The sequence below is a fragment of the Thunnus maccoyii genome, chromosome 3 (assembly GCF_910596095.1).
Source record: "Thunnus maccoyii chromosome 3, fThuMac1.1, whole genome shotgun sequence".
NCBI lineage: Eukaryota > Metazoa > Chordata > Actinopteri > Scombriformes > Scombridae > Thunnus > Thunnus maccoyii.
Window position 1 is genome coordinate 16,974,932 of NC_056535.1, and position 21,975 is coordinate 16,996,906.

Here is a 21,975-nt window from a genome sequence, read left to right on the forward strand (position 1 = left end):
CAAAGCTATATTTTCCTTTTACCACTGCAGGAATAAACCCACATGTGAGAGACTGAGTGACTCAATCTCTTAATGGAGAGTGGGCGCCACTCTGTTAGTATGAAACAAACAATGATTTTCAAACTTCATGACCTTGGAGCAACTCTGTTGCCTCAGACTGATAACTTTATGAGCAAAGAAGTGCTTTTTAGCCAACGCAGTTGCAAAGCTTTTACATTGTCACAGTGCCTTTTCATTTACTGACGAAAGCGTGACTCCTAAAACCCATCTGATAAAATACATATTGCACTTTTCTGGCTGAGGACTAGACTGAGTGGTGCATGTCTCAGTTACAAGTTATAATGAAATCTCACACACCAGCTTTATTGTACAGACACTGGGATGCAGCAGCTCAACAGACTCGACAGGGCAAAGGTTAAAGGTTAAAAAACTAAAAATGTCCATTACTCTGTTAACCAAAGTCTACAGAAAAACAATGACAGACCAACTCAGGCATCACTTCAGTCTGAAGGATTGTTTTGAAAATTTTTTTTAACCCCTCCCAGAAATCTGTAACATTTCTGACAGCTGGGACTAGTGCTGTAACGGAACATAGTTGATCCGTGATCCGTATGGATCGCCCCCCACGGTTCAGCACGCATGTGAACTGCAGATTAATTGCAAAATTTAATGTCTCATTTGAGACAAAGTAAACAAACTGCTGTAAGTACAAGTCATGGACAGACAGCGTGTCCCTAACAGGGATTTAGAAGAGCAACGACCAAACCAGCATCTAACGGGTCCGAAGTGACCTGCAGGTATGTTAACATGCTGTTTAATGTGCTGCAGCTGAGCAGCTAATTAACTACCTGCTAACTGAAGTTAGCAGTGCACTTTTCCCCAGGCAATGTTTCTATGGTGGCTCGTTCAACAAGCTAAGCTGCAGGACAAGACGTGTGTTCATGTTTGTAAGTTATCATCAAAATTTGATGATATGGACACAGGCTGTTGTTTTATTCACTACCATGTTTAAAGGAAGAAGGTATCATGCCTCATATTGCACTTTAACAACTGAGTATTTAATATTTCATATATTTTAATATTTTATTCAAACATTGGACATCTTGAATGTTATTTTCATTTAAGACCATGGGAAAAAGTTCCTTGCTTAAGGTGTTTTACAGAATAAATGGAAAGCAAAGTTATATTTGTCTCCCTTTTTTTTGCTGATCCGAAAAAATGATCCGATCCGTGACTCAAAACTGTGTTATGATCTGAACCGTGTGTTTTGTGATCCGTTGCACCCCTAGCTGGGACACTTGTCGGTCAAGCATACATTAATCTTCATAAATCAAGATCAGTTCATTACTGAGAGCCTGATTCCTTGGGGTGAAAAATAATATATTTTAAATTTTAAATTCATGTCAGAATTTCCCACTTAATGAATTCCAAGGTGGTTGCCACTTATAATTGGGCCAAAAAAATAACATTCACCTTAGTTTTCTCTACCAAAAAAGGGATTTAGAAACTTTAAAAGTGGCTACTGAGTGTTGCTCCAGAATGTAACTCCAGTCACGACACAGTTTTTTTCAATGATCGTTGAGAGGCACGCATACACATCAAACTTCTCCGGGGCTCGTCTCACAAAGCAGGATTTCCAGCTGTTTTTGCCTTGCAGTTATTCCAGTTTGTGAGAATGTTTTCTAAATAACCAGCTACTGATTATATTAGCACTAAAAGAACATGTCACATTAAGAAAAAGCTGCAAGCTCCGGGTGGATACGGTGTGGCTGTGTGTGTGCTGCCTTCACCTTCCTGTCTGCTCATTCACCATTCCCCATGCTGGCAGAGTGAGTCATCCACATCCTCCTCTGATAAATCAAGAGGTTATCACAGCAGTGCAGCTATTTTTAGAGCCCACCTCGTGTGAGTCATCCATTTTTCAACCAATTTTAAAAGTTAGCACTACAGAGGTATTTCATCTCGTTCAACCATGTCAACGTGACTTCTGATAATGCTCTCTAATGCTGATATTGTGGTTTGACCTCTGCCCTGATGATAAAACACAGACTTGATTTACAGTCCTATGCATCTTTACGTCTCTGAACAATTATCTATGAGCTCATATTAAACAACAAAAAAAGGTCAGGCAGACACATTTTCACAAAATGCTCTGACAGACAAAGTTTTACATTTTCATTCCACCCCTTGCTGCTAAATTACTCACTGAAGACACAGCCACTGCTTATTTCTGTTTCTGGTAATGTGTTGTGGAACATAAGAGGCTGGCTCCTAATAGAAAGCTTCTAGACTGAATAAAGTAAGACTGAGATTACAGCCGACTACACAGTGAAGATTCAAAATAGTAATTATTTTGCTTGAGACATAAAAGTCTGCAATATTGTGAATATTGCCTATTCAGTTTCTAGAAGATCAGTCTCTGCCTCTCCACTCTATAACTATACAACAAATACTCAACTTCCACAGAAATAACACCATGCTGTTTCTGTGATGGATTACCTCTCAAGCAAGATTGAGGTCTTTACTAGTGGATTGTCCTTCTGAATTAGCTGCCTAGAAGGTACTGAAGTAAATGTATTGATCAGTTTAAACACCTATGGTCTGCTTTGGAAAGTAGTCATCACACATCGTCATTAAGATGCACAAAGTGTATCTAATCATTAGACCATTTTTTAGACATCTATTTAATAAGATAAGATATATAAGATAAGACTAGATTTCTCAAACTTTTGTAGCTCCAACTTCTGTCCTGCTTTGTTCTGTGGGCAATGACTCAGGGAGATTTTTAAAAAGTGGCCATCTGATAGTTTGACAGAGTTTTTTTTTTTTCTTTTTAACATAAGACTCCAATCATCAAACAAGGCTTTTCTCAACATTTCAAAGCAGAGGTGGGACACCTCACCTGAAATAAAAGCCTCCTCTATTCTCAGAAGATATGAAATAAAACATAAGTCTTGAGGAAAAAAAGAACAGAGTTCGCTTACCACCTTTGCTAACAAATTTTCTGAGGGAAACCAAGATTAAATCTAATGTTATGCTTTCAATTCAGTCCTTGTCTGATGAGTTTATTTGTAAAACACCTTTCAAACAAGATGCAGTTCACAGAGCACTACATAAAAAATGAATAAGTCAATTAAATGAAAAATTAAATATGAGTTGAAATGAAATAGAATAAAAGAAAGAATGAAAGTTATAGTAGTTGTAGTTTCGGAAAGGTTGTAGCAAGTAGATGGAGTTGTATGGTAGATAGTAAATTTTAAATATTTAATACAAGCTTTATTAAAAGTTGTTTGGTCACAACTATGATATTAATTGTAATATCCCTCTGCAAAGCTTGTTCACAGAGAACTCCTCAGACTGAGATTTATAACAAACAATATAAGAAAAGTAAAAAGCTTAATGTTATTTTCTAGCCATGTTGCCTAATTGAGACACAGACTTGTTGTATTGTCTGCTTATCTTAACGAGCTGTCTCTTTGGAAGTGGTAAACCCAGTATGATTCACAGCTTCACACTCACTCCAACAAGAGGATTTCAAAGATAAGCACTCCTCAACTCTTACAAGAGCTATAATGTATACTGTTCAGGAAGAATGGAAAATCACATTTAAGTGTTTTCCAATATTATTTTTTAAAAATGCTAGAAAATATATGGTCACGGTAAAAAGGAGAAAGCAACATCACAAAGCACTTCAGTGAATACAAAATTGATCAATTCAACTGGAGCTCAAAAACAGATTTATTTTTGGAGGGAAGCGGTCCATCTCTCTGGGGTAACAACTTTTTGCATTTTGGTCCCACTTGTTTTCATTTCATACTCTATAGTATGTCCTTTTTCTGCATAAGACAGCATCCATGCAATGTTATAACTGAAGCAGTTTTGTTTTGCAGTTTGGCCATTCAGCTTTTAGGCACAGAGGGTCAGAATGTCATCTACACCTACTGTGTCGCTAAAGTGACGAGGTAAATGTATGATATACCCTAGAACCTTTTAGAAAGTCAGAGTTGATATTCATGAAATGTGTTCTTTACGTCTAATTAATGACCTTCTGGATTTTTAATCAATTTATCCCAAGGCAATCATGCATTATTTGATTATTCAGTACCCTAGAAATGCATCAAGGGGGAAAATGAGACTTGATGTTTCATTTTCACTAACAGCATTAAGATGACTTTTTTTAAATTTAGTAATCTAAGAGTACAGAATGTCTTTGGAACTTTGTTTTATTGTGATATTATATTCCCCTTAGATTTTTCCGTCACCAGTCAGAAAGCAAGCACCCTGACACACCAAGCCAACCATCAGCCATTGCGGTCATTGGCTACCTAGCACCAGTAAACGCAATGTGTTTTTTCCTCTTCCACAAGACTAGACAGTACCAGTTGCAACGTTTTCTCAGTTCTTATTATGAGCAGTTAATGGAACATTTTAAACTGATTCACAATGGCTGAAAATGGCTTGCTAGTTTATTTTTTAACTCCAATTCTGATCAGTTGGAGTTTCAGTTCCATGTGCACATTTGTTTGATCAGTTGTTTTCTCTTCTCGTGACAGACAGTACAGCATTTCTTTGCATTGCAGTCAAATGTACCTTTTAACAGAGGACATGAGGTGATGCAAAGCAGTTTAATTTGTTGTTGACCTTTGTCAGCACTGATTCGACAGAGAGGTCGGCTTGGTGAGTCACAGCTCTACGGTGTCAACATACTGATAATGAAAATTACAAAAAATATCACTTACTATAATTTGAATGCAACTCTTCAATCTCCTTCTCCGACTGATTCTTTGAGAAAATCATGACCTGCAACAGGTTCAAATGAATTAAATGACATAGATTAATATCATCAATGAAAAAACACAATATGACAATATCACATAGATATAAGCAAAGCAATTGCTCTTTGTAGCTTGGCACAAGCCAGCCAACCAAAATTGCTTTCTACTCCTATTGTAATCAGGAAGTGCTCAAAGGTGGCCATTATAGTTTTCATTATAAGCATCTTTCATTCATGTTTCTCAATAAAATACTCACTATCTATCCTTAATGCTACAAACACACTGAATTCATTTCCTGCTTCTACCTACTTCACTCCTTTTATGGCACATTACAGCCAACAATTGTCAGTACGAGGAGGACCTGCTCATCGGTACTGCTACAGTGCCACAAGAGATCAAGAAATCCACAGGGAAATACAGAAAAATAATAACAATTCAATCTCTCGAGATATCCCATTAAGCAGTTAGTACTCACAGGTTTGGCTTTCCCCTTTAGCTGATTTCTGATCTTCTCACTGGCCTCCACCTCTTTGGCTATATCTTCAGCTGTTGACAGAGGACAGAGAAATCTTTATTACTCTTTAGATCACAAATATTACCTGTTAATATGAATTGTGCCATTGAGCACATAAAAGGTTGTGGCCCATGAGATCACTGTTCAAAACTGAGGCACTCCTGGAGATACCAGTAAAGAAAAACATAACCTATAAGATATGTGTTGGTACATAATTCTTGTATGCGTTATGTCATTTCCAGTTCCATGTGCACATTTGTTTGTGCATTCACTCATATACTGTAAAGAGCTTTTTGCAAAGCACATGTGTATGTAAGGGATTCATTAGGTGATGCAAAACTAAGAGCCCTGTATAGCGAAAACTGTGTTAGTACACATGTAAAGGACAGTATGTAAGTCAACATATGTTTACACAGTTCTTACATACACAGCATGAAACTTTGATGGACTTTTTATGATCAAGTTTGTTTCATTCACTGCAGTGACACATACACTTCATTAAGTACTCAGTGCCCTCACCTGATTTGGGGTTTGTGGAGTCACACTGGGCATTGTACATGTGGACAAACTCCTGGTGTCTTTTGATCATTTGGTCTCGAGAGCCCTGCACTGAGAGATGGCATTCCTTTAGCCTCCTCTTCAATTCCTGCATGGAAAGCAGGTTGTACACCAGCTTCCCCATTGGACGTCTCACCTTGCCAAGTGAGCTGCAAAAGACAAGCAGACTAATTTATTTCCGTAATCACCAGATACTACTTGGAGTTAGTTGATGGAGGCATTTTGTTCTGCTGTGACTACACTGAATGTCTTGGACATCATAAGCAGAATAGAATCATGAAAATGTCAACTTACTCACATCATACAGTGGAAATATCAGGTCATCTCATACCAAATAATATTAAAGGATGGGAGTTGCTATTTGTTAACCTGGCAAAAGGTACATACCTCTGATGATTCATGCTCATTCATACCTGTTATAATCAGACAAGGCTGTCAAATGTGTGGTTTTTAGCTATATTGTATATGTGTGAGTTATTAGGGTTGGCAAGAAGAACCTTCCCCATGCAGGCTGCATACAATAAGGTCAGAATATTAAAACATCTGCAATTCATCATTATGACATCAAGGTCTCCTCTAGATTAAGTGTTTTGTGCCGCTGCACAAATACTACCAATCGTTAACAGAAAATCAAATTGCTGCACATAGTATTAGTCACCCTGGAAAAGCAAGTTTCAAGGGCCACTCACAAGGATTAGCCTCTCAAATTATGTCATAGACGCTGACTTTAACAAAAATATGGAATCCGATGACAGTAATTGTACACTTCTAGTAATAATCGCAATAATTGCAGTAATTCTGTCATTTTAGGCCAAAAAAAGCTGATGACACTAACTGAATGGATTGAGTGTCCAGGTCTTCAGGTTTTCAAAGATAAAATAAATCATCATGTTCTCCTTACTTTATCTAAAACATAATACATGGATACTTGCAGTGGAAAGAATAGATTGCAGTAAAATCCAACTTCACTATGTAACTGGCTCCATCCAAAACAGTCATTAAACCCCCTGGATAGACATCTGATCTTACGTTTCTGAGCATGTTTCATAGATTTCCATCAAACACTCTGGATATGGTGACCCTGGTATGTAAACAGGGCTTTTCAGGTGATGCTTGCAGTCACTACACCCAGCAGATGTTTGTCCAGAAATGGCCCCATACACATAACAGTTCCTAAAAATCACATCTTACCCATTTAATATATTATTTAATCTATTTAAAAGCAGCGATAGTATCTAAAAGACGCTGTAAGAAACATTGATGCACTCCAATACCCCTCTGTCAACATTATCATCTTTGGAAAATCTATTAAGTGTCTTTACTTTCATCCCACCTCCCGAGAGAGTATTATAGCTTGAGCAAATACCACTGCAGTGCCTCCCTTTGAGTGATCAGTAAGTGGCTATTTTACCTCCTCAAGCTTTCCTTCTTCTCTCCGCTGGTAAGACACGTGTCTAGATGCTTGTTGATAAATTGCTGAGACACACTTACAGAACACACAGGGCACTCCACTGCAAAAAGACACACAAGAAGATATTATTAGCAGCTTACTAAAAACAATAAACCCGTTTTTGGTGCTATGAGTCATACTCCCCTAGCTACCATCAAAATAGGGGGAAAAAAACACTAGCTGCTATACCACTGTAAGTCTTTCATTTACAATTAAATTAAACAAATGAGGATATCCTAAACAGGATACACATAATCTAAAAACAGCAATATCCACTAATCAACTGCAAAAAGTAGAACAGTCCTTTGCTGAAGGACCATACCAGTGCATCTTAGCCCCCTTGACTAAAACTCTAACTCCTGATCACTTCCCAAAGTACACCATACATTTTTTAGATGGTTTCAGCTCATGTCAGCACACTACACTAATATATAATGCATAGACTTGAAACTTGCTGTATACAGGTAATAAATCAAAAACCTCTCACACAAAAGTAAAAGGTGGCTAGTTTAATATGACAGATTTTCAATATCAAGCAACATTAAAGACACAGCTATTTCTAAAAATATCAGTACGGAGGTCGCACCGCTCTAAGTTTCACCAAGTGACCTCCAGGAATGTTCACCTAGTTGGCTACAATGGAGTCAGAAGGAGGGGGCCCTATCCACCGACAAAACAATTAAAACAACACAGATTAATGAATAGTAGAAGTAATTCATGTTTGTCCTAATTCATGTTTGTTCTTAACAAGTAGAATAGTTTGCTTTGGACAAGCTGTGCTTTTCTCTTGTGTTGAAGTGCTTGAAACGTGCAGTGTTGAACCCACTTCACACATATACAGAAAGAGAATTAAATTATAAATATACTTATAAAATCTTTAAAAGCTAACATTTGACATTTTGCAGCCACAAGCTGATTTCTATTAAGTATTTAAAATCCACCAACTAACCCTAAGTAACAAATGATACAAGTATTGAATAAAAACCCCTGAAAAATACACACAGAGAACAGCAACACTGGAAGTGTGCCAACTGTGCATGCCCTAGAGAAGCAAACGGGAATGCCTGTCTCATCTACTGTATGTATTTACTGTACTCCTATTCTCATATGTTTGTCGCCCACACTATTTTCTTTTTCGACTTTTTCTCCTCAGCTACATTCAGACTAAAAACAGGCCTATGTAAAACAATATAAGGGGCGGTGCTGGTGTGTTAGTACCGGTAACAGATTACTGCATTTAAAGGTTTATCAGAAAAACACAGCACAGGTTTGTAATAGTTACATATATTCACAGACTGGATTTTACAGCTCTGAAGAATCACGGCTGCAACCTTGTTCACTAGTGCGCACATGTGGAACACATCTGCATCCGCGGACCCCGATTGTACTTTGTACTATGTATGGAACCGCATTTGCATCCGTGGTCTGTGTGCACGTCTGCAGCTGTCGCGGGAACATGGAAACCATGAATTGGCCTTAACTCGTATTCTCTGTACGTAGGGTAAATGTTAAAACTTCAGCAGCTTTTTCTTTCTTTGCCTGTGGATGGCTACCATCAACAGTCTACATCTGCAGCTGTAAACTACTGCAGTTACTTTCTTTTCCAATTAGGTGGAACAGTTTGTCAGCTATAGAACCAGTCACAACGTTTGTTTACATTAAATTCCGGGTAGAAAACCTCTATGTCATGTACATACAATTTAATGGCGCAGAGTAAAAATAAATGTCAGTTTAAGCAAGTAAAGAAGTAAACAAAGAAGTGTATGTAAATAAGTATAAATAGTGAGTAGGAAAAGTAATTAAAAGTAAGCACAAGTAAGTATAAATGAGTAAAGCACTGGTAAGACGGCTTCCCACTATGACAAAGTCAGTCCGACTGGCGGTGAGATGTCCCTATTGGGTAGATTTGATATATCAAAGATATTAGCAAAGCAACACAGCGCATAAAATAAGTGCAGCAGAAACGTCAAATAGGTCGGACCACTGTGTTTGACTATCTATCTTTAAACGTTACATTTACGGCTGAAAATGACAACAGAAATAAACAAGTTTGCTGATTTCACATACTGTATCTCCACAATTCAAATCAACTGTTAGTTGTCTACCCGTGATTCGATCTATACAACTGATCTGACGATGACCAAACAGCTGTCCCTTGATGTGATTCTGTAGGTAGCTACACATAAATGAGTGAGATTTTGTGAGTGAGTTAACATGTTAGTTAGATGCGATGAGTGACAATTCAAAATACAAGTAGAAAAGCTTCACCTTTGATTACTGGCTTTACGTCTTTTGATGGTGAAGAGGAATGCGCAGTCTCATTCCAAGTGTCAATACTGTTCGAGGCTGTTTCCTCCTGTTTCACTGACATCAACCCCTGGATAGATGACTCACCCACATCCATCGGCTCTTCTTTCACATTCACTGGAAGTTGAGCAGTTACTGAATGTAGGTCAGCATCATTTGCATTGTGGATGCTTGTAGTCTGTATCTTCCCCTGCTGAACACACTGAGAAACCAAACCATCTCGCTGGGTGTCTTTAGTGGGAGATGTTTTGGGCCTCTTCTGGAAAAAGTGACTCAAAACAGAGCTGTTACACTTCTGGCTCCTCTCTCTGGGAGTTTTGCATTTGACAGCTGAAGCAGGGGTCTTTGGCGATATTGGAGGAGAGTCAAAATTTGCTTTTGACAACTGCTGCCTGGAAAAAGAAGAAAGGCAACATTTATGTGAAAGGAAACATGTGAAGTATGATTTTCACACCCAGACAGCCACATGTTTAAATTAATTCTGATGCATACAGTAGCATCAGTAGCTCTGCTTCTCTCACAGGACAACAATTTACTTATCTAAAGAACACTGTAAAAATGCAAAAGTATAATTACATAAAATATATTATGGAGGAAAACTGACTCAAGATCTTCTTGAAAAACCTTATTGAGCACTTTAAAAAGAGAAGAGTAGTATGTGCCAATAAATACTCTTACAGTAAACTGAGCCCTTTGACTATAAACTGCACTTGGTCAATTATCTCGCTCCTTTCAGACTGAGCGTGAAAATGTAGACACATTGGCTACAGACTTGGAAATGTGGAAAGCAAACAAATTGCAGCATGGTCATTAGTTGGCAATAAAGTGGAACCAATGAGGTGTGTGATGTTCTGCTTTCCACATTTAAAACTTTTTATCTGCGCTTACTGTCCCCATTAGAGCAGGTTCACACGCATACATGCACATACACACGCACATACACACACACACACACACACACACATACACACACAACTGCCTCTTCGCACAAATGTGATGTGGAAGCACCCCTTACCCCACAAAAATCTTGAAGAAATATGTCCCCCCACTATCATTCAACTGTTAATAATGCTGCAAAAAGCCAGGTATGCCTGTTACTGTTCAGTCCATTTAAATTCTTAATATTGAACATTGTATTGCAACTAATTATTTTTAATTAGCAAAGTGCAATACATTTAGAGGTGTTAAGCAAAATACCCAAACAAAAATCATAAAAAGTATCTAAATCATCATGAGTTGATGTGAAAAGTAGCTTGTTTCATACGTTTATTTATTTTATATATTATATTTATTTCCCTGCTGTTAATTTGTATTCAAACATTTACCTTTAATAACTGTAGTGTTACTCAACATGAAAACAGGAGTCTCCTGGATACTTTAAATATACTATCAGCTCTTACATGATAGCCATTAGTTGTATGCATGTTACCTCATTTGAGCAAATACGTTTTTTTCTCCGTTTGTTTAAGCAGTTTACTGGCTGTTGCCATGGAGTGGACACCAGCCACGAAGCACAAATCAGAGTATATTGATATATTTAAAGTGTATATTTAGAACACTTGTGACACATTTAAAATTAATAACCAACATTACAACATAGTTACACTGTGACAGATGTTTATTCCGATGCCACAATTCAGACTGCTATGTGACAGTTGGTCACCTCTTCTGTATATAAATGCTTTCTCTGTAGTGCCATAAAGACTAAGCAGATACTGTGATGGAAATACAGTGGCCCCAAAAGTATTTGGACAGTTAAACTATGAGCAAAATGTCCATGAGGTTCATTAAGATATTTCATAAAATGTTACATAAACTAGTATTTGATCCATAGAAAAAACACATTTAGCACAACTCTAAACTCTTATCTTTTTTACTAAAATAAATAAATCAGGTTGTCACTTGAGAAAGCATGAACATATCCCTCTAAATGGCAACAAAAATGTTTTTGGGACAAGTGCTGATTGTCAAACTTAATGGAATATGTCCACAGGTAATGTGATAAACTATACCTGTGGTTACTCTGCTAGGAACACCTGTGTGAATTTGAGTCATTTACTTTGTAAAGATACTATACATTAGTGTGGAACTGGTCAGTTAAAAGCAAAGTCCAAATTCAACCTACATGGATCTGATGATAGAAAGTTTGTGTGGAGAAAGCCAGGAGAAGAATTCCAACCAGATTGCACTAAGGGTATGGTAAAGTATGGAGATGGGAACGTCAAAGTCTGAGGCTGTTTTTCTTACGATGGTGTAGATGAACTTTAATGTATTGATGGAATCATGAACTCTGATGAGGATTTTTGTATGCAAACTTAAAGAAATCCGCCAAAAAAAATATTCGAGCGACTAAAGTGAACTTCTCAGCAGAAAATGATCCAGAGCAAACCAGCTGCCTGTTGAAAGAATACTTTGCCCAAGAGAAGATCAAAGTCTTAAAATGGCCCTCACAAAGCCCTGAACTAAATCTCATAGAGTACCTATGGGATGCCATGGAGAAAAAAAAAGTCAGCTTGTCTGTGCTCTAGTGTGGATGAACTGAAAGCTTTGCTAGTTGAAGCTTGAAGGAAACTTTCACCACAGCTATTACAGAAAGGGTTGGTTCCATTCCCAGACGCTGTCAAGCAGCTCTGCAAGCTAAAGGATGGCAAACTAAATACTAAAACACTGAAACTATGATCTTTAGTGAAGCCACTATTGGGTATCCAATTTTTTGTCTTCGCTTTGAACTGTATGTTTATCATTTAAAAACATAAACTTCTTTTTGTGGAATATTTTTCTTGATAAGTGTGTGCGCCATCATTCTTTAAAATAAATGCCATTTGCTTTGACATTTTATGCAATGAAATGCATGCATTTAAGTGTGGCTTAAGTGTCCAAATACTTTTTGGGGCCGGTGTATCACTATTCTAACAACATTTAATAATTTCAGCGATAAGACCTTAACTGAACAGCCATTCCATTGTTGTTGTTGCCTCATTCCAGCACTGACATTGTATTAAACATATTTCATAGCTCCTCCTCAAATATAAGATTCAAGGTGTGCTTAAGCATGACTAAATTACATTCTAAAGATACACAACAGTTCAACCTCATTGTATCTACAATTCATTTTTGAGCAGCAGAAAGGAGACTCAGGCCATTCATAATTAATGGACCAGGTCTTTCTAGTAGATAAGAATTCAATAGATTTGGAGTGTTGGAGTGTTTTTAAACATTACCTATTAACACTAAATGACACAGGACACAAAAAATGATTTTTAAAAAAAGTTTGGTTTACATCAATAAAACAGTTGTCAGATATGTGAAATACTGTATAACAGAATGAACCCCTGAGTTTAGGCACTGTTTGAAAGCATATTGATCCTCCAGGTCTAGACTTGAAGTAACCAAAATAGCTAAAAGCCAGTCAATACCACCTTCTTAAATTACACATACTAATTGAATTTAAGTTGTCCTGTCATATTGATTCCCTCTACAAGTTGATTGTTAATAACCTTTTACAAATAGAAAGGGGTCTTAAATGCACAGCTATAGAATTTCTAAACTTTGTTAGTGACCTTAAACACACACAGTGTATATGTTGAGCTACACACCCGTAAAGGTTTTTAATGATTATTTTGTCCACATTTCTCACAATAAACGATACCTCAATTATTATTCAACCCTAATGTAGAATGAAAACATACATTACTTTAGTGACAATGTATTGAAAAACATGTTTTTCCACTTGTTTTATGAAAAAATGCAATTAGGTTATTATTTATTATTCCAATACCTACTTTAAAAAAAAGCAATTTACTATTAAAAAGTTTGAGGGTACTGTACTGGCCCATTATAAAACACAATGACAGAGTTCAAGAAAACAAAATGTACTGAATCCACAACAGAAAGGGGCATTGTGCCCTTGGTGATTAACTAAATTACATAGCAGTGTATCTACGTCTCAATGTATAAGATCCACTTCCACCTAAGTAAATGTGTGTACTGAGTGAGAGGAGAGATGACTGGTTAGTGTGACAATATAAACCTGTGTCACTGCAATAACAGCTAATGGTTTGTTAAAGAAATAGGCCTCTAGTTTAATGGCAGTATATGAGTGCAATCCGCAGATAGCTACTTAGTGCTATGTTGTCCACAAAGTTTCACAATGAAAAATGTGAAAGGAAGCAATCCACAAATAGCCTGCTTGCTAATGCAGAAAACCTAGCAACCATAGGCTGCTATAGTAACTCAAATATTCTTCCCTGTCATGCTCTGTACAAAGTTTTTACACAGACCAAAACATGGAATCTAAAACAAAAATACTATTACATTTGGGACATTTATTTCAGAGCAAAGGAACTCATCCAAAACAAAATTGTTTGAGACAAGTCTATTGCTACATAACAACAATACTTTATGACAGAGTCACCTATCAAGGAATCCTATTTTTCAGACACTCAGTGCTAGACAACAGGAAATTAAAAAATGGGAGAAAGAGCAGCTGCGAAAGCCACTCATTCGCAACAGCGATGGCAATCAGAGGGTTTACAGTTTGAAGGGAGAACTTTCTGGGTGTTGATAACATTGAGGTGATTGATGAAAAGGGAGCAACATCATGGCTTCCTGACCAATAACAGCACTCAGGCTTTATATCAACATCAACCCAGATATTAAAGAAACAATTCAGATGACTTTAGTTTTAGTTTATGAATTTATTTGTTGGGGACAAAGCCATTAACCAGGCTTTTTTCATGTTTTTCCTGAACAAATATTAAAAGGAACGCTAAAACTTGGATCACCCATAAAACTCAGACTGTTATCTGTTTCTAAAATAGCAAGAGCTAAGCAAAATATACATCCTAAAGGATGACATCCTAAAGGCTGTTCTGTTGTTCTTGTATCTTAATATTGTCAGTATTAGTTTATTTCTATCTCTTTACCAAACAATTGTCACACTGCAAGAAAACAGCTCAACACTTACTAGTCTGCCTCAGACAACCAGCGATTGCAGGCATATGGCTAGCTGCACCCATGTGGCCACTTATACCAATAACAAGACACTCAAATGTAAGGAAATGTTTACCTACGCTGTGATAGTGTCACTGGAGAAAACGAATTTTAAGTACCAGGAAATTTCCTTTAGACCAGCTCTAGTCATCGCTCCCTATGCCTACATCCTGCTGTAATGAAAAAATATCAGCCCTAAAGCAACACAACACACACACATAACTACAATACAACCTTGGCTGACCTCAGTTAATGAAAACAAAATCCCCATTGGATTTGCAGAAAAGCCTTAATTCAGAAATAGATTACTGAAAGGCCATTATAAGTGTTTCTCCAATGCTGTTAAACGAAGTAAACCAATGCGAAGTAAACGGAAATTGGTTCCCTTGTGTATATACTGTAATATTCTCAATAACAATGGGATCCCCTGAAATCACTAAAGTAATAGTTTTCTCTTCAATTCTTTTTTTCTCTTCAAGATGTTTTAAATGGTTGTCATTGTAGTCCTATTCCCTGATCTGCCACTTTTATTATTCTATTAGTCTATGTCTGAAGGCAAAAGAACTGAAAATAATCACCCTAAAAATAAAAACTACTGTACTTTGTAAATGGCTGTATCAAAAGGAATTGCTCAGAAGTTGTTCTTAATCAGTGCTGGCCTTCAAAAAGCCATAAAAAAATACTTGGACAGTACTTAGATGATAAATTAAAGTATCATTGCTCATTAAGGACCAACAAGCCAGTTCAGTCAGAGACACGTATCAAAAAACTGGCCATTAATTGCAAATGGTTACAGAGTTAGTGGAAAAGGCTCTGCTCTCTACGGGAACTCTCAAAGAATCAAAGCAGCAACAAGAACTAATCTTCAATTAAGAATACAGCATTAGACACACACACACACACACACACACATATATATATATATATATATATATATATATATATATAGTACACATGAGAATAAACATTAGCAAGATAATAATACCAAAGCTTCAGTGACATAAGGAGGACTTTGGAGTGGAGTTGCAGCAGCAATTAGTGTTGGGAATCAGCAGAGTAATGGTGAGCACTGACAGTTTAGAAAGGCCGCCATAAACACTTGTATGAACATGATTGTATATTTTTAGCTTACTGATGCATCAATATGCTAAAATGTTGTGACAGCTGACGCAAATCACCTGACATGCCGGCGACTTCAGTGCTCTGCCTGAACTAACGCTATGTTCCATTAAATCAGTCAATACCAAGTGTCTTGGTTTTCTGACTTGTTTATGCTGACAAATGTGAGTGATTAGGACAGTATTCATCATCACCATGCAATGCAGTTGCCTATATTTCTTATTTTATAGCATTCACACAGATAATTGTAACCCTTTTAAAAACAGCTACTGATGCAGTGTGCATTCAGGTCCATTTGCAGAGACACTTTTCAGACATAAGACAGTTTAGTGGTCATTTGTAATGTGCGTTATGGTTACCTTGCCGTTTGAAAGTTTATGACCAAGTCATCCAATAAACGGTTGTTTCTTAGATCTTGTTCTGTTGCTTGCTAAAAGAAAAGAAAAGGCGAGATATGAAGGAAACCTGTCTCCTTTATTAGATTAATACAATAAATAACCAAAAAATCACCTGCAAATATGTCATCCCTCTTGAGATAGTGACTGTGATGATTATGCAAATGAAACTTTACAAATTCAAGTCAAATTTATACTTACTGCATTGCAAACTGGACACAGCAACTTATAGGCAAAAAATTTTCTGATGCACAAGGAGCAAACTGTAAAATGAAATGCAAACAAAATATATGTTATACTTAATCTGTTGGCGAACAGGTAGATAACTTCCTTTTCTTCAAAGTTGTTAGTCAGCATTAATTTGTACTGAATAATATGTAAAAAAAAAAATACACTTGAAATATTTTTCTCTTTAATGCACACAACTGTTTTCGGTCCACATATGAAGAGGCTTTAGTGTGGCTCAATCACAGCTACGTGAAGCAAAAAAGTATGCAGAATCTATGGACATAAAGAGATGTAGGCAAAAATGCATCCACCTATGATAAACTTGCATCAACTTAAGCAGGGAACTCACTCAACTGATGTTGAACCCATGAACCCAGATATAACAGCAGGATGTTGGATCCAGAGGGACACACTGTCATGACTATTGTATGGCTCACTTACTCACAGTGATAACGAAACCAAAGCTAATATAAATCATGTTTAAACAAGTGGCCGACAAACACACACAGCAAAAATATTACACTCATTTGAAAAGACATCTCTAATAATTAAAATGTTCAACTCTTTCTCTATGATAAGCCCCCTGAATGATCGTCACAAGCCCTCGTGTTGCCCTCGTATGCTTAAGTTTTTGCTAAACTTCATGAACAGTAATTAGTACAATAACTCCTCTAAAAGCTGCTCTGCTTCTTACTTACAGTTGTGGGAACATTTAGTCATCATTGAAATATTGAGGAAGTCGAAGCAAATGGGACACCGAAGCAGGGCATCAACATTCTGTAGATGAGAAAAACACTGATCAAAAACAGAAACAATTCAACTAATAATTAATTGTTTGTCACTTTTAAAAAATTGCCTGGTAATGATACATCATGACATCATCATGACAGGCTGGCCTGTGAATGACAATTTCTGGGGCAAAACTAAACTAGCATAAACATTCTCAACAGAGTAGCTCCAATTTCAAACAAATAGCGTTAATTTATTCAAACATTTTAGAATCTAAATATTTTTTTATTTCAGCGTAATAAAATAAAAACATAAATAAATGAGTGGATAAACATAATGAATGCAGATGCTTCTTTACAGGTGCACTGCATGGTACAATTAAGCAATTAACATCCAATCATGCTCTGTGTACATGTATAAAAATGCTAACAGGCCCAGTTGATTCTCATTTTGTATCAAGATGGCAAAAAGAAAAGATCTTAGTGACTCTGAAAGAGGGTTCATTGTTGGGGCACAGATGGCAGGAACTTCAGTCAAACTGACTAAAGTAACATCTGCATTTAGATTTACGGGAAAGACATCAGTAAATAGGGTCAGAAGTTGTGGTCGCCAGCGCACATTTGATGACCTTGATGCTTGAGCATTAGTGCGATATGAAAGGAAAAACAGAAGAGCAACTCTTCAAGTACATAAACCCCTCATAACAAAGATGAACGTTTGAGAATTCAGTGGTGCAAAAACCATAGGCACTGGTCTACAGAGATGTGGAAAAAAGTAATATGGTCAGATGAGTCATCCTTCACCATATTCTCGACAAGTGGGCAAGTGCATGTATGCTGTGCACCAAGAGAAGGATACAAGTCTGAATGCTTGACCCCTACAGTGAGGGGATCTGGTGGCTCTGTTATGCTGGTGGGCATTTTACTGGCATGGTTTCAGCCAACTTGTCCCCTTAGAGGGAAGAGTCACTGCAAGTCAATACAAAATTGTCGTGAGTGATCACCTTTATCCTATGCTGAAACATTTCTATCCTGATGGGAATAATCTCTTCCAGGATGACAATGTCTCCATCCATAGGGAATGAGGGGTCACTGAATGGTTTGATGAGTATGAAAATGATGTGAATCATATGCTATGGCCTTCGCATCACCAGAGGTAAACCCAATTGAACACCTATGGGAGATTTTGGACCGACGTGTTAGACAGCGCTCTCCACCACCATCATCAAAACACCAAATGAGGGAATATCTTTTGGAAAAATGGTGTTCATCCCTCCAGAAGAGTTCAGAGACTTGTAGAATCAATACCAAGGCAACCCAACACCTTACTAAGACACTTTATGTTGGTTTTTTATTTGTCATCCGTCTACATTAGGTTAGCTTAATTATACAATATAAATAATAACTTCATCCTTGCTCATGTCATGGAATATGTCAATATGGTGTTGGACAATGTTTAGCACTTGGTTTAACGTTACTGCCATGATACATAACGTTAACTGAAGTTTCCCGAAATAAATGAGCTATCTGATATCACCCTTACCTGCTAACTAAGTTATGTTTACGTAGTTTAATTATTTGTTTTAGCAGGTAAGTATTAACGGAGAGTGGCAACTTCTACCCTCTAACAGACGATTTAATATCCCTCAATTTAAACGCAACATGCTGAAGAATTATTTTATAGCCTACATCAATCTATCCTGATGCTAAACCAAAATCAGTGCGCTGCTAACTGAGATCTGAATCCAGAGGTTATGATGTGATATGTATGACTGTTTGATGTGTTTTAGTACGTCAATGAAAAGAGTCATCTGTGTAACTGCTTGTTTAATCTGTGTGTAAGTTAAACCTCTTAAACGGAGCTGCCTAAGAACGCAATTAATAATTTAATTCATTTCAAACTGACAAATAAAAGTTCGTATCGCATCGTATTAAACGTTTTGGGTTGCTTTATTTAACGTTAAACATTGACTTAATAACGTTATACATTTTGAACGGACAGGTTTGACATTAACGCCAGCTTATGTGCCACGAACGATAACGTTTACTTAGCTTGTTTTGTTAATATAAATCACAAATCTGTTTGCGTTGTAGCTGTAAGATTAAGTAACGTTAGCTAATGTTACACGAGCAATTGTTAGCACACCAGTCAACTGTACTAGATAATAGCACTGGATGAACACATTCAATTGCTATGAAAAGGTTACGTTACTCGTCTTTTAGGTTAAGGTCCAAGGGGTAAGTTATTCCATGGATGTAGCTGTTTGGGTATTCATTTAGCTAGTTTTAATTTAGCAAGCGGCTATTAGCCAGCATGTTAGCAAAACAGGCACATTTCAAAATAAATATGGCTACAACTTACTTTCAGACATGCAAGGCCAGGTGGTAAATCCGTTTCAGTCTGCAGGGCCATGTCTGCTAAATAAAAAGAAAGCTATTTGAGAATGTTACACAACTTTTTGTCTGAGCGGTCAACAACAAACAAAGTCCCGCTCGAAGGGATGCAGGATGCAGGACTCTTCTTACGTCATTTGACGACTTCCGCTGAGTGCGAGTTACAGATTTATGTCCTGCTGCTCATCCGTGATCCATGAAGAAGAAGAACAGGATTCATACGTTCAAGGCTGTCACTGTATAACTTATATTGTATCACATGTACATTACAGAATAATAGGCCTATTGCCAAAATACTTTTTGCACTATTGACCCTGAAACCCTAAACCTAATTTGTTTAATGAATATTTCATGAATCTGTACAATCTAAACAGATTTTTTAAATTGTTTGATAAATTGGAATAAATGTCAACAAAATGGTAAAACAAAAGCATTTGTATAATTAAGCATTGTACTGAAAACTTTTGGTATAGCACTGCACTGGTTTCCATGTTCACTTGTTTTTTGAAATGTCTATAAAAGATGCCGTATGATTCTAAATGCCAATCGACTTTTATTTCTGGATGATTATAGTGTTTTAATAGCAGGTAAAAGCTTCATTAAACCAAATCACCAGGATGAACATGATTAACGGTTTAAATGTAGTGAGCCCCATCATAGTTTAAAGACTTTTTAATGATGAGTACTGAGAGTGAACCAATTTTGAACAATCTATGATTATTCAGGGTTGCTTGTTATGTAAGACACTATAGAAAAACTGTAGAAAAAAGCACAGGCAAGCTTCAGTTAAGAATTAAGCTGAAAGATCAAAAAAGCCATAATGATTTTGTAAAGACTGCATTTTTAGATACCACTGAAGGGAACTAGGTTGAATGAAGGAAAGATAAGACAAGACTTTACCAGATGTTTGTATTTCGTTTTATCAAGTCAACCCCTCAAAATTTAAACTATATTAAATCTAACTATGACTACAACCAGGAAATCTGAGAATGGAAATGAGAATTCCATAAAAATGGACTTACATGTGGTGCCTCTATCCTGACAGCCTTGCTAGTTTTCATTTCATTTGATAAGGAGACAAATGATCCTGGATGGCAAGTGTCAGTATACAAAAATATTTAACCACTTTCAATGTTACTATTGAATACATGTGTGTATCCTTGACAGTTGGTTTCAGATTCTTGATGTTACTGATGGAAAAGTCTTAAACTAAACAATCCCTTCACTTGCGTTGTGGAGTTATCATAACATCTTGTCCTTGAACTGGAAAATGATTAGCAGGCTTTTAAGGGGCCTCACAGACAGTGAGCATACAGTATTGTAAGGAACTTTCACACCGGTAAGCTATTACCAGAGGCCCATGACCACCTATAAAACATCCCACTTCAATTACACCCTATGTTAATATCATATTTTCTCACTCCTCAAAATTACAGTCAGTGACAGGGAACTTGTTGTCTGCTATGATTGTATTTTACATTATTGTCAGTTGTATATCCTTGATTGAGTGCATGAAGAGAAGGTAGTTAATGTTTGTTTGACATCTCCTTTCATTACATGACATCAAAATTGAGTTTAAAATGTTCTGCCAACCCTGCCATTTCATTCTCTTACTTGACCTGTAATGGGTGTACTGCACCATCGGAGGAACATGAAAACCCCCCAAGAAATGATTTCTTTCAGACAACCTCAGCCTCAAAACAACATAAATTTAAGCTCTCAGAACAGACAAGAAATACAAAGTAAATGTTGTGCAGATGGTAATGAGCCCTCAGATGAAATGCTGACCTTGAAGGTAAAGACACTGTCTGTAAAGAGACATTTCTGAGTTGATCTGTGGCACAAAGCACTGGTGTATTCCAACTGACAGCTTGTAGCCTGTGGCAATTATAGTCTTCAATATCATTGATCTTGTGTCGTTAACAAGCCACTAAGTGGTCCATATTTCTGCACTCTGGGTTCTATTGTTCCCAAGACACGCATACATGTTGCACGTTAAATGTGTGTAAATCCACAGCGGGGATGTGACAATTTCTTTGTTTAAAATGCTCACCAAGATAACCCAACCATCTTCAGAAACATCATTTTGTAAACTCAGTCTATCCTTTTTATACAAACATACTGTATTTTCATGTTTGCATGCTTGCATGTCACAGCTGAATCCGGCTGATGCTGTTAAACAAATTGATATTCTAAAAGGAAGGAATCAGCACACATGAAATGAGTTTCCATTAAGGTTTGACCACAACTTAAAAGCCCAATCAGTAAATTTGGACTATATTTCAGGCATATTTACACACATATTGGAAATAACTGACTTACAGAAAAAAGCATGTGTCAAAACTGATCATTATAAGTCTGTATAATTTGTTTACAAACATTGCTCATTTAAACAAACCATTAAAACCTTCATAAAACATTAACAACTTAATTAAAATTGATTTGTCTGTGTATTGAAGGACCTGCCAATCCATTTGGCAGGGACAGATGGGTCCAATTTTAAATTCTGATAACC

General features: G+C 36.9%; 1 protein-coding gene across 4 annotated transcripts in view; it reads right to left on the reverse strand.

Annotated features, from left to right (window-relative positions):
- The window catches only part of rad18 (RAD18 E3 ubiquitin protein ligase), a 35,607-nt gene extending 16,010 nt beyond the window's left edge, over nt 1-19,597 (reverse strand). For all 4 annotated transcript variants that reach the window (XM_042406673.1, XM_042406672.1, XM_042406671.1 and 1 more), the window contains exons 1-9: nt 19,429-19,597; nt 17,037-17,115; nt 16,312-16,373; nt 16,075-16,145; nt 9,566-9,996; nt 7,259-7,358; nt 5,809-5,996; nt 5,251-5,321; nt 4,740-4,800 (exon numbers count right to left, since the gene is read on the reverse strand). In XM_042406673.1, the coding sequence (XP_042262607.1) occupies nt 4,740-4,800; nt 5,251-5,321; nt 5,809-5,996; nt 7,259-7,358; nt 9,566-9,996; nt 16,075-16,145; nt 16,312-16,373; nt 17,037-17,115; nt 19,429-19,479 (1,114 nt within the window). In that variant the 5' untranslated portion in view covers nt 19,480-19,597. The remainder of the gene's footprint in view (nt 1-4,739; nt 4,801-5,250; nt 5,322-5,808; nt 5,997-7,258; nt 7,359-9,565; nt 9,997-16,074; nt 16,146-16,311; nt 16,374-17,036; nt 17,116-19,428) is intronic.
- Between the last annotated feature and the right edge of the window lie 2,378 nt (nt 19,598-21,975).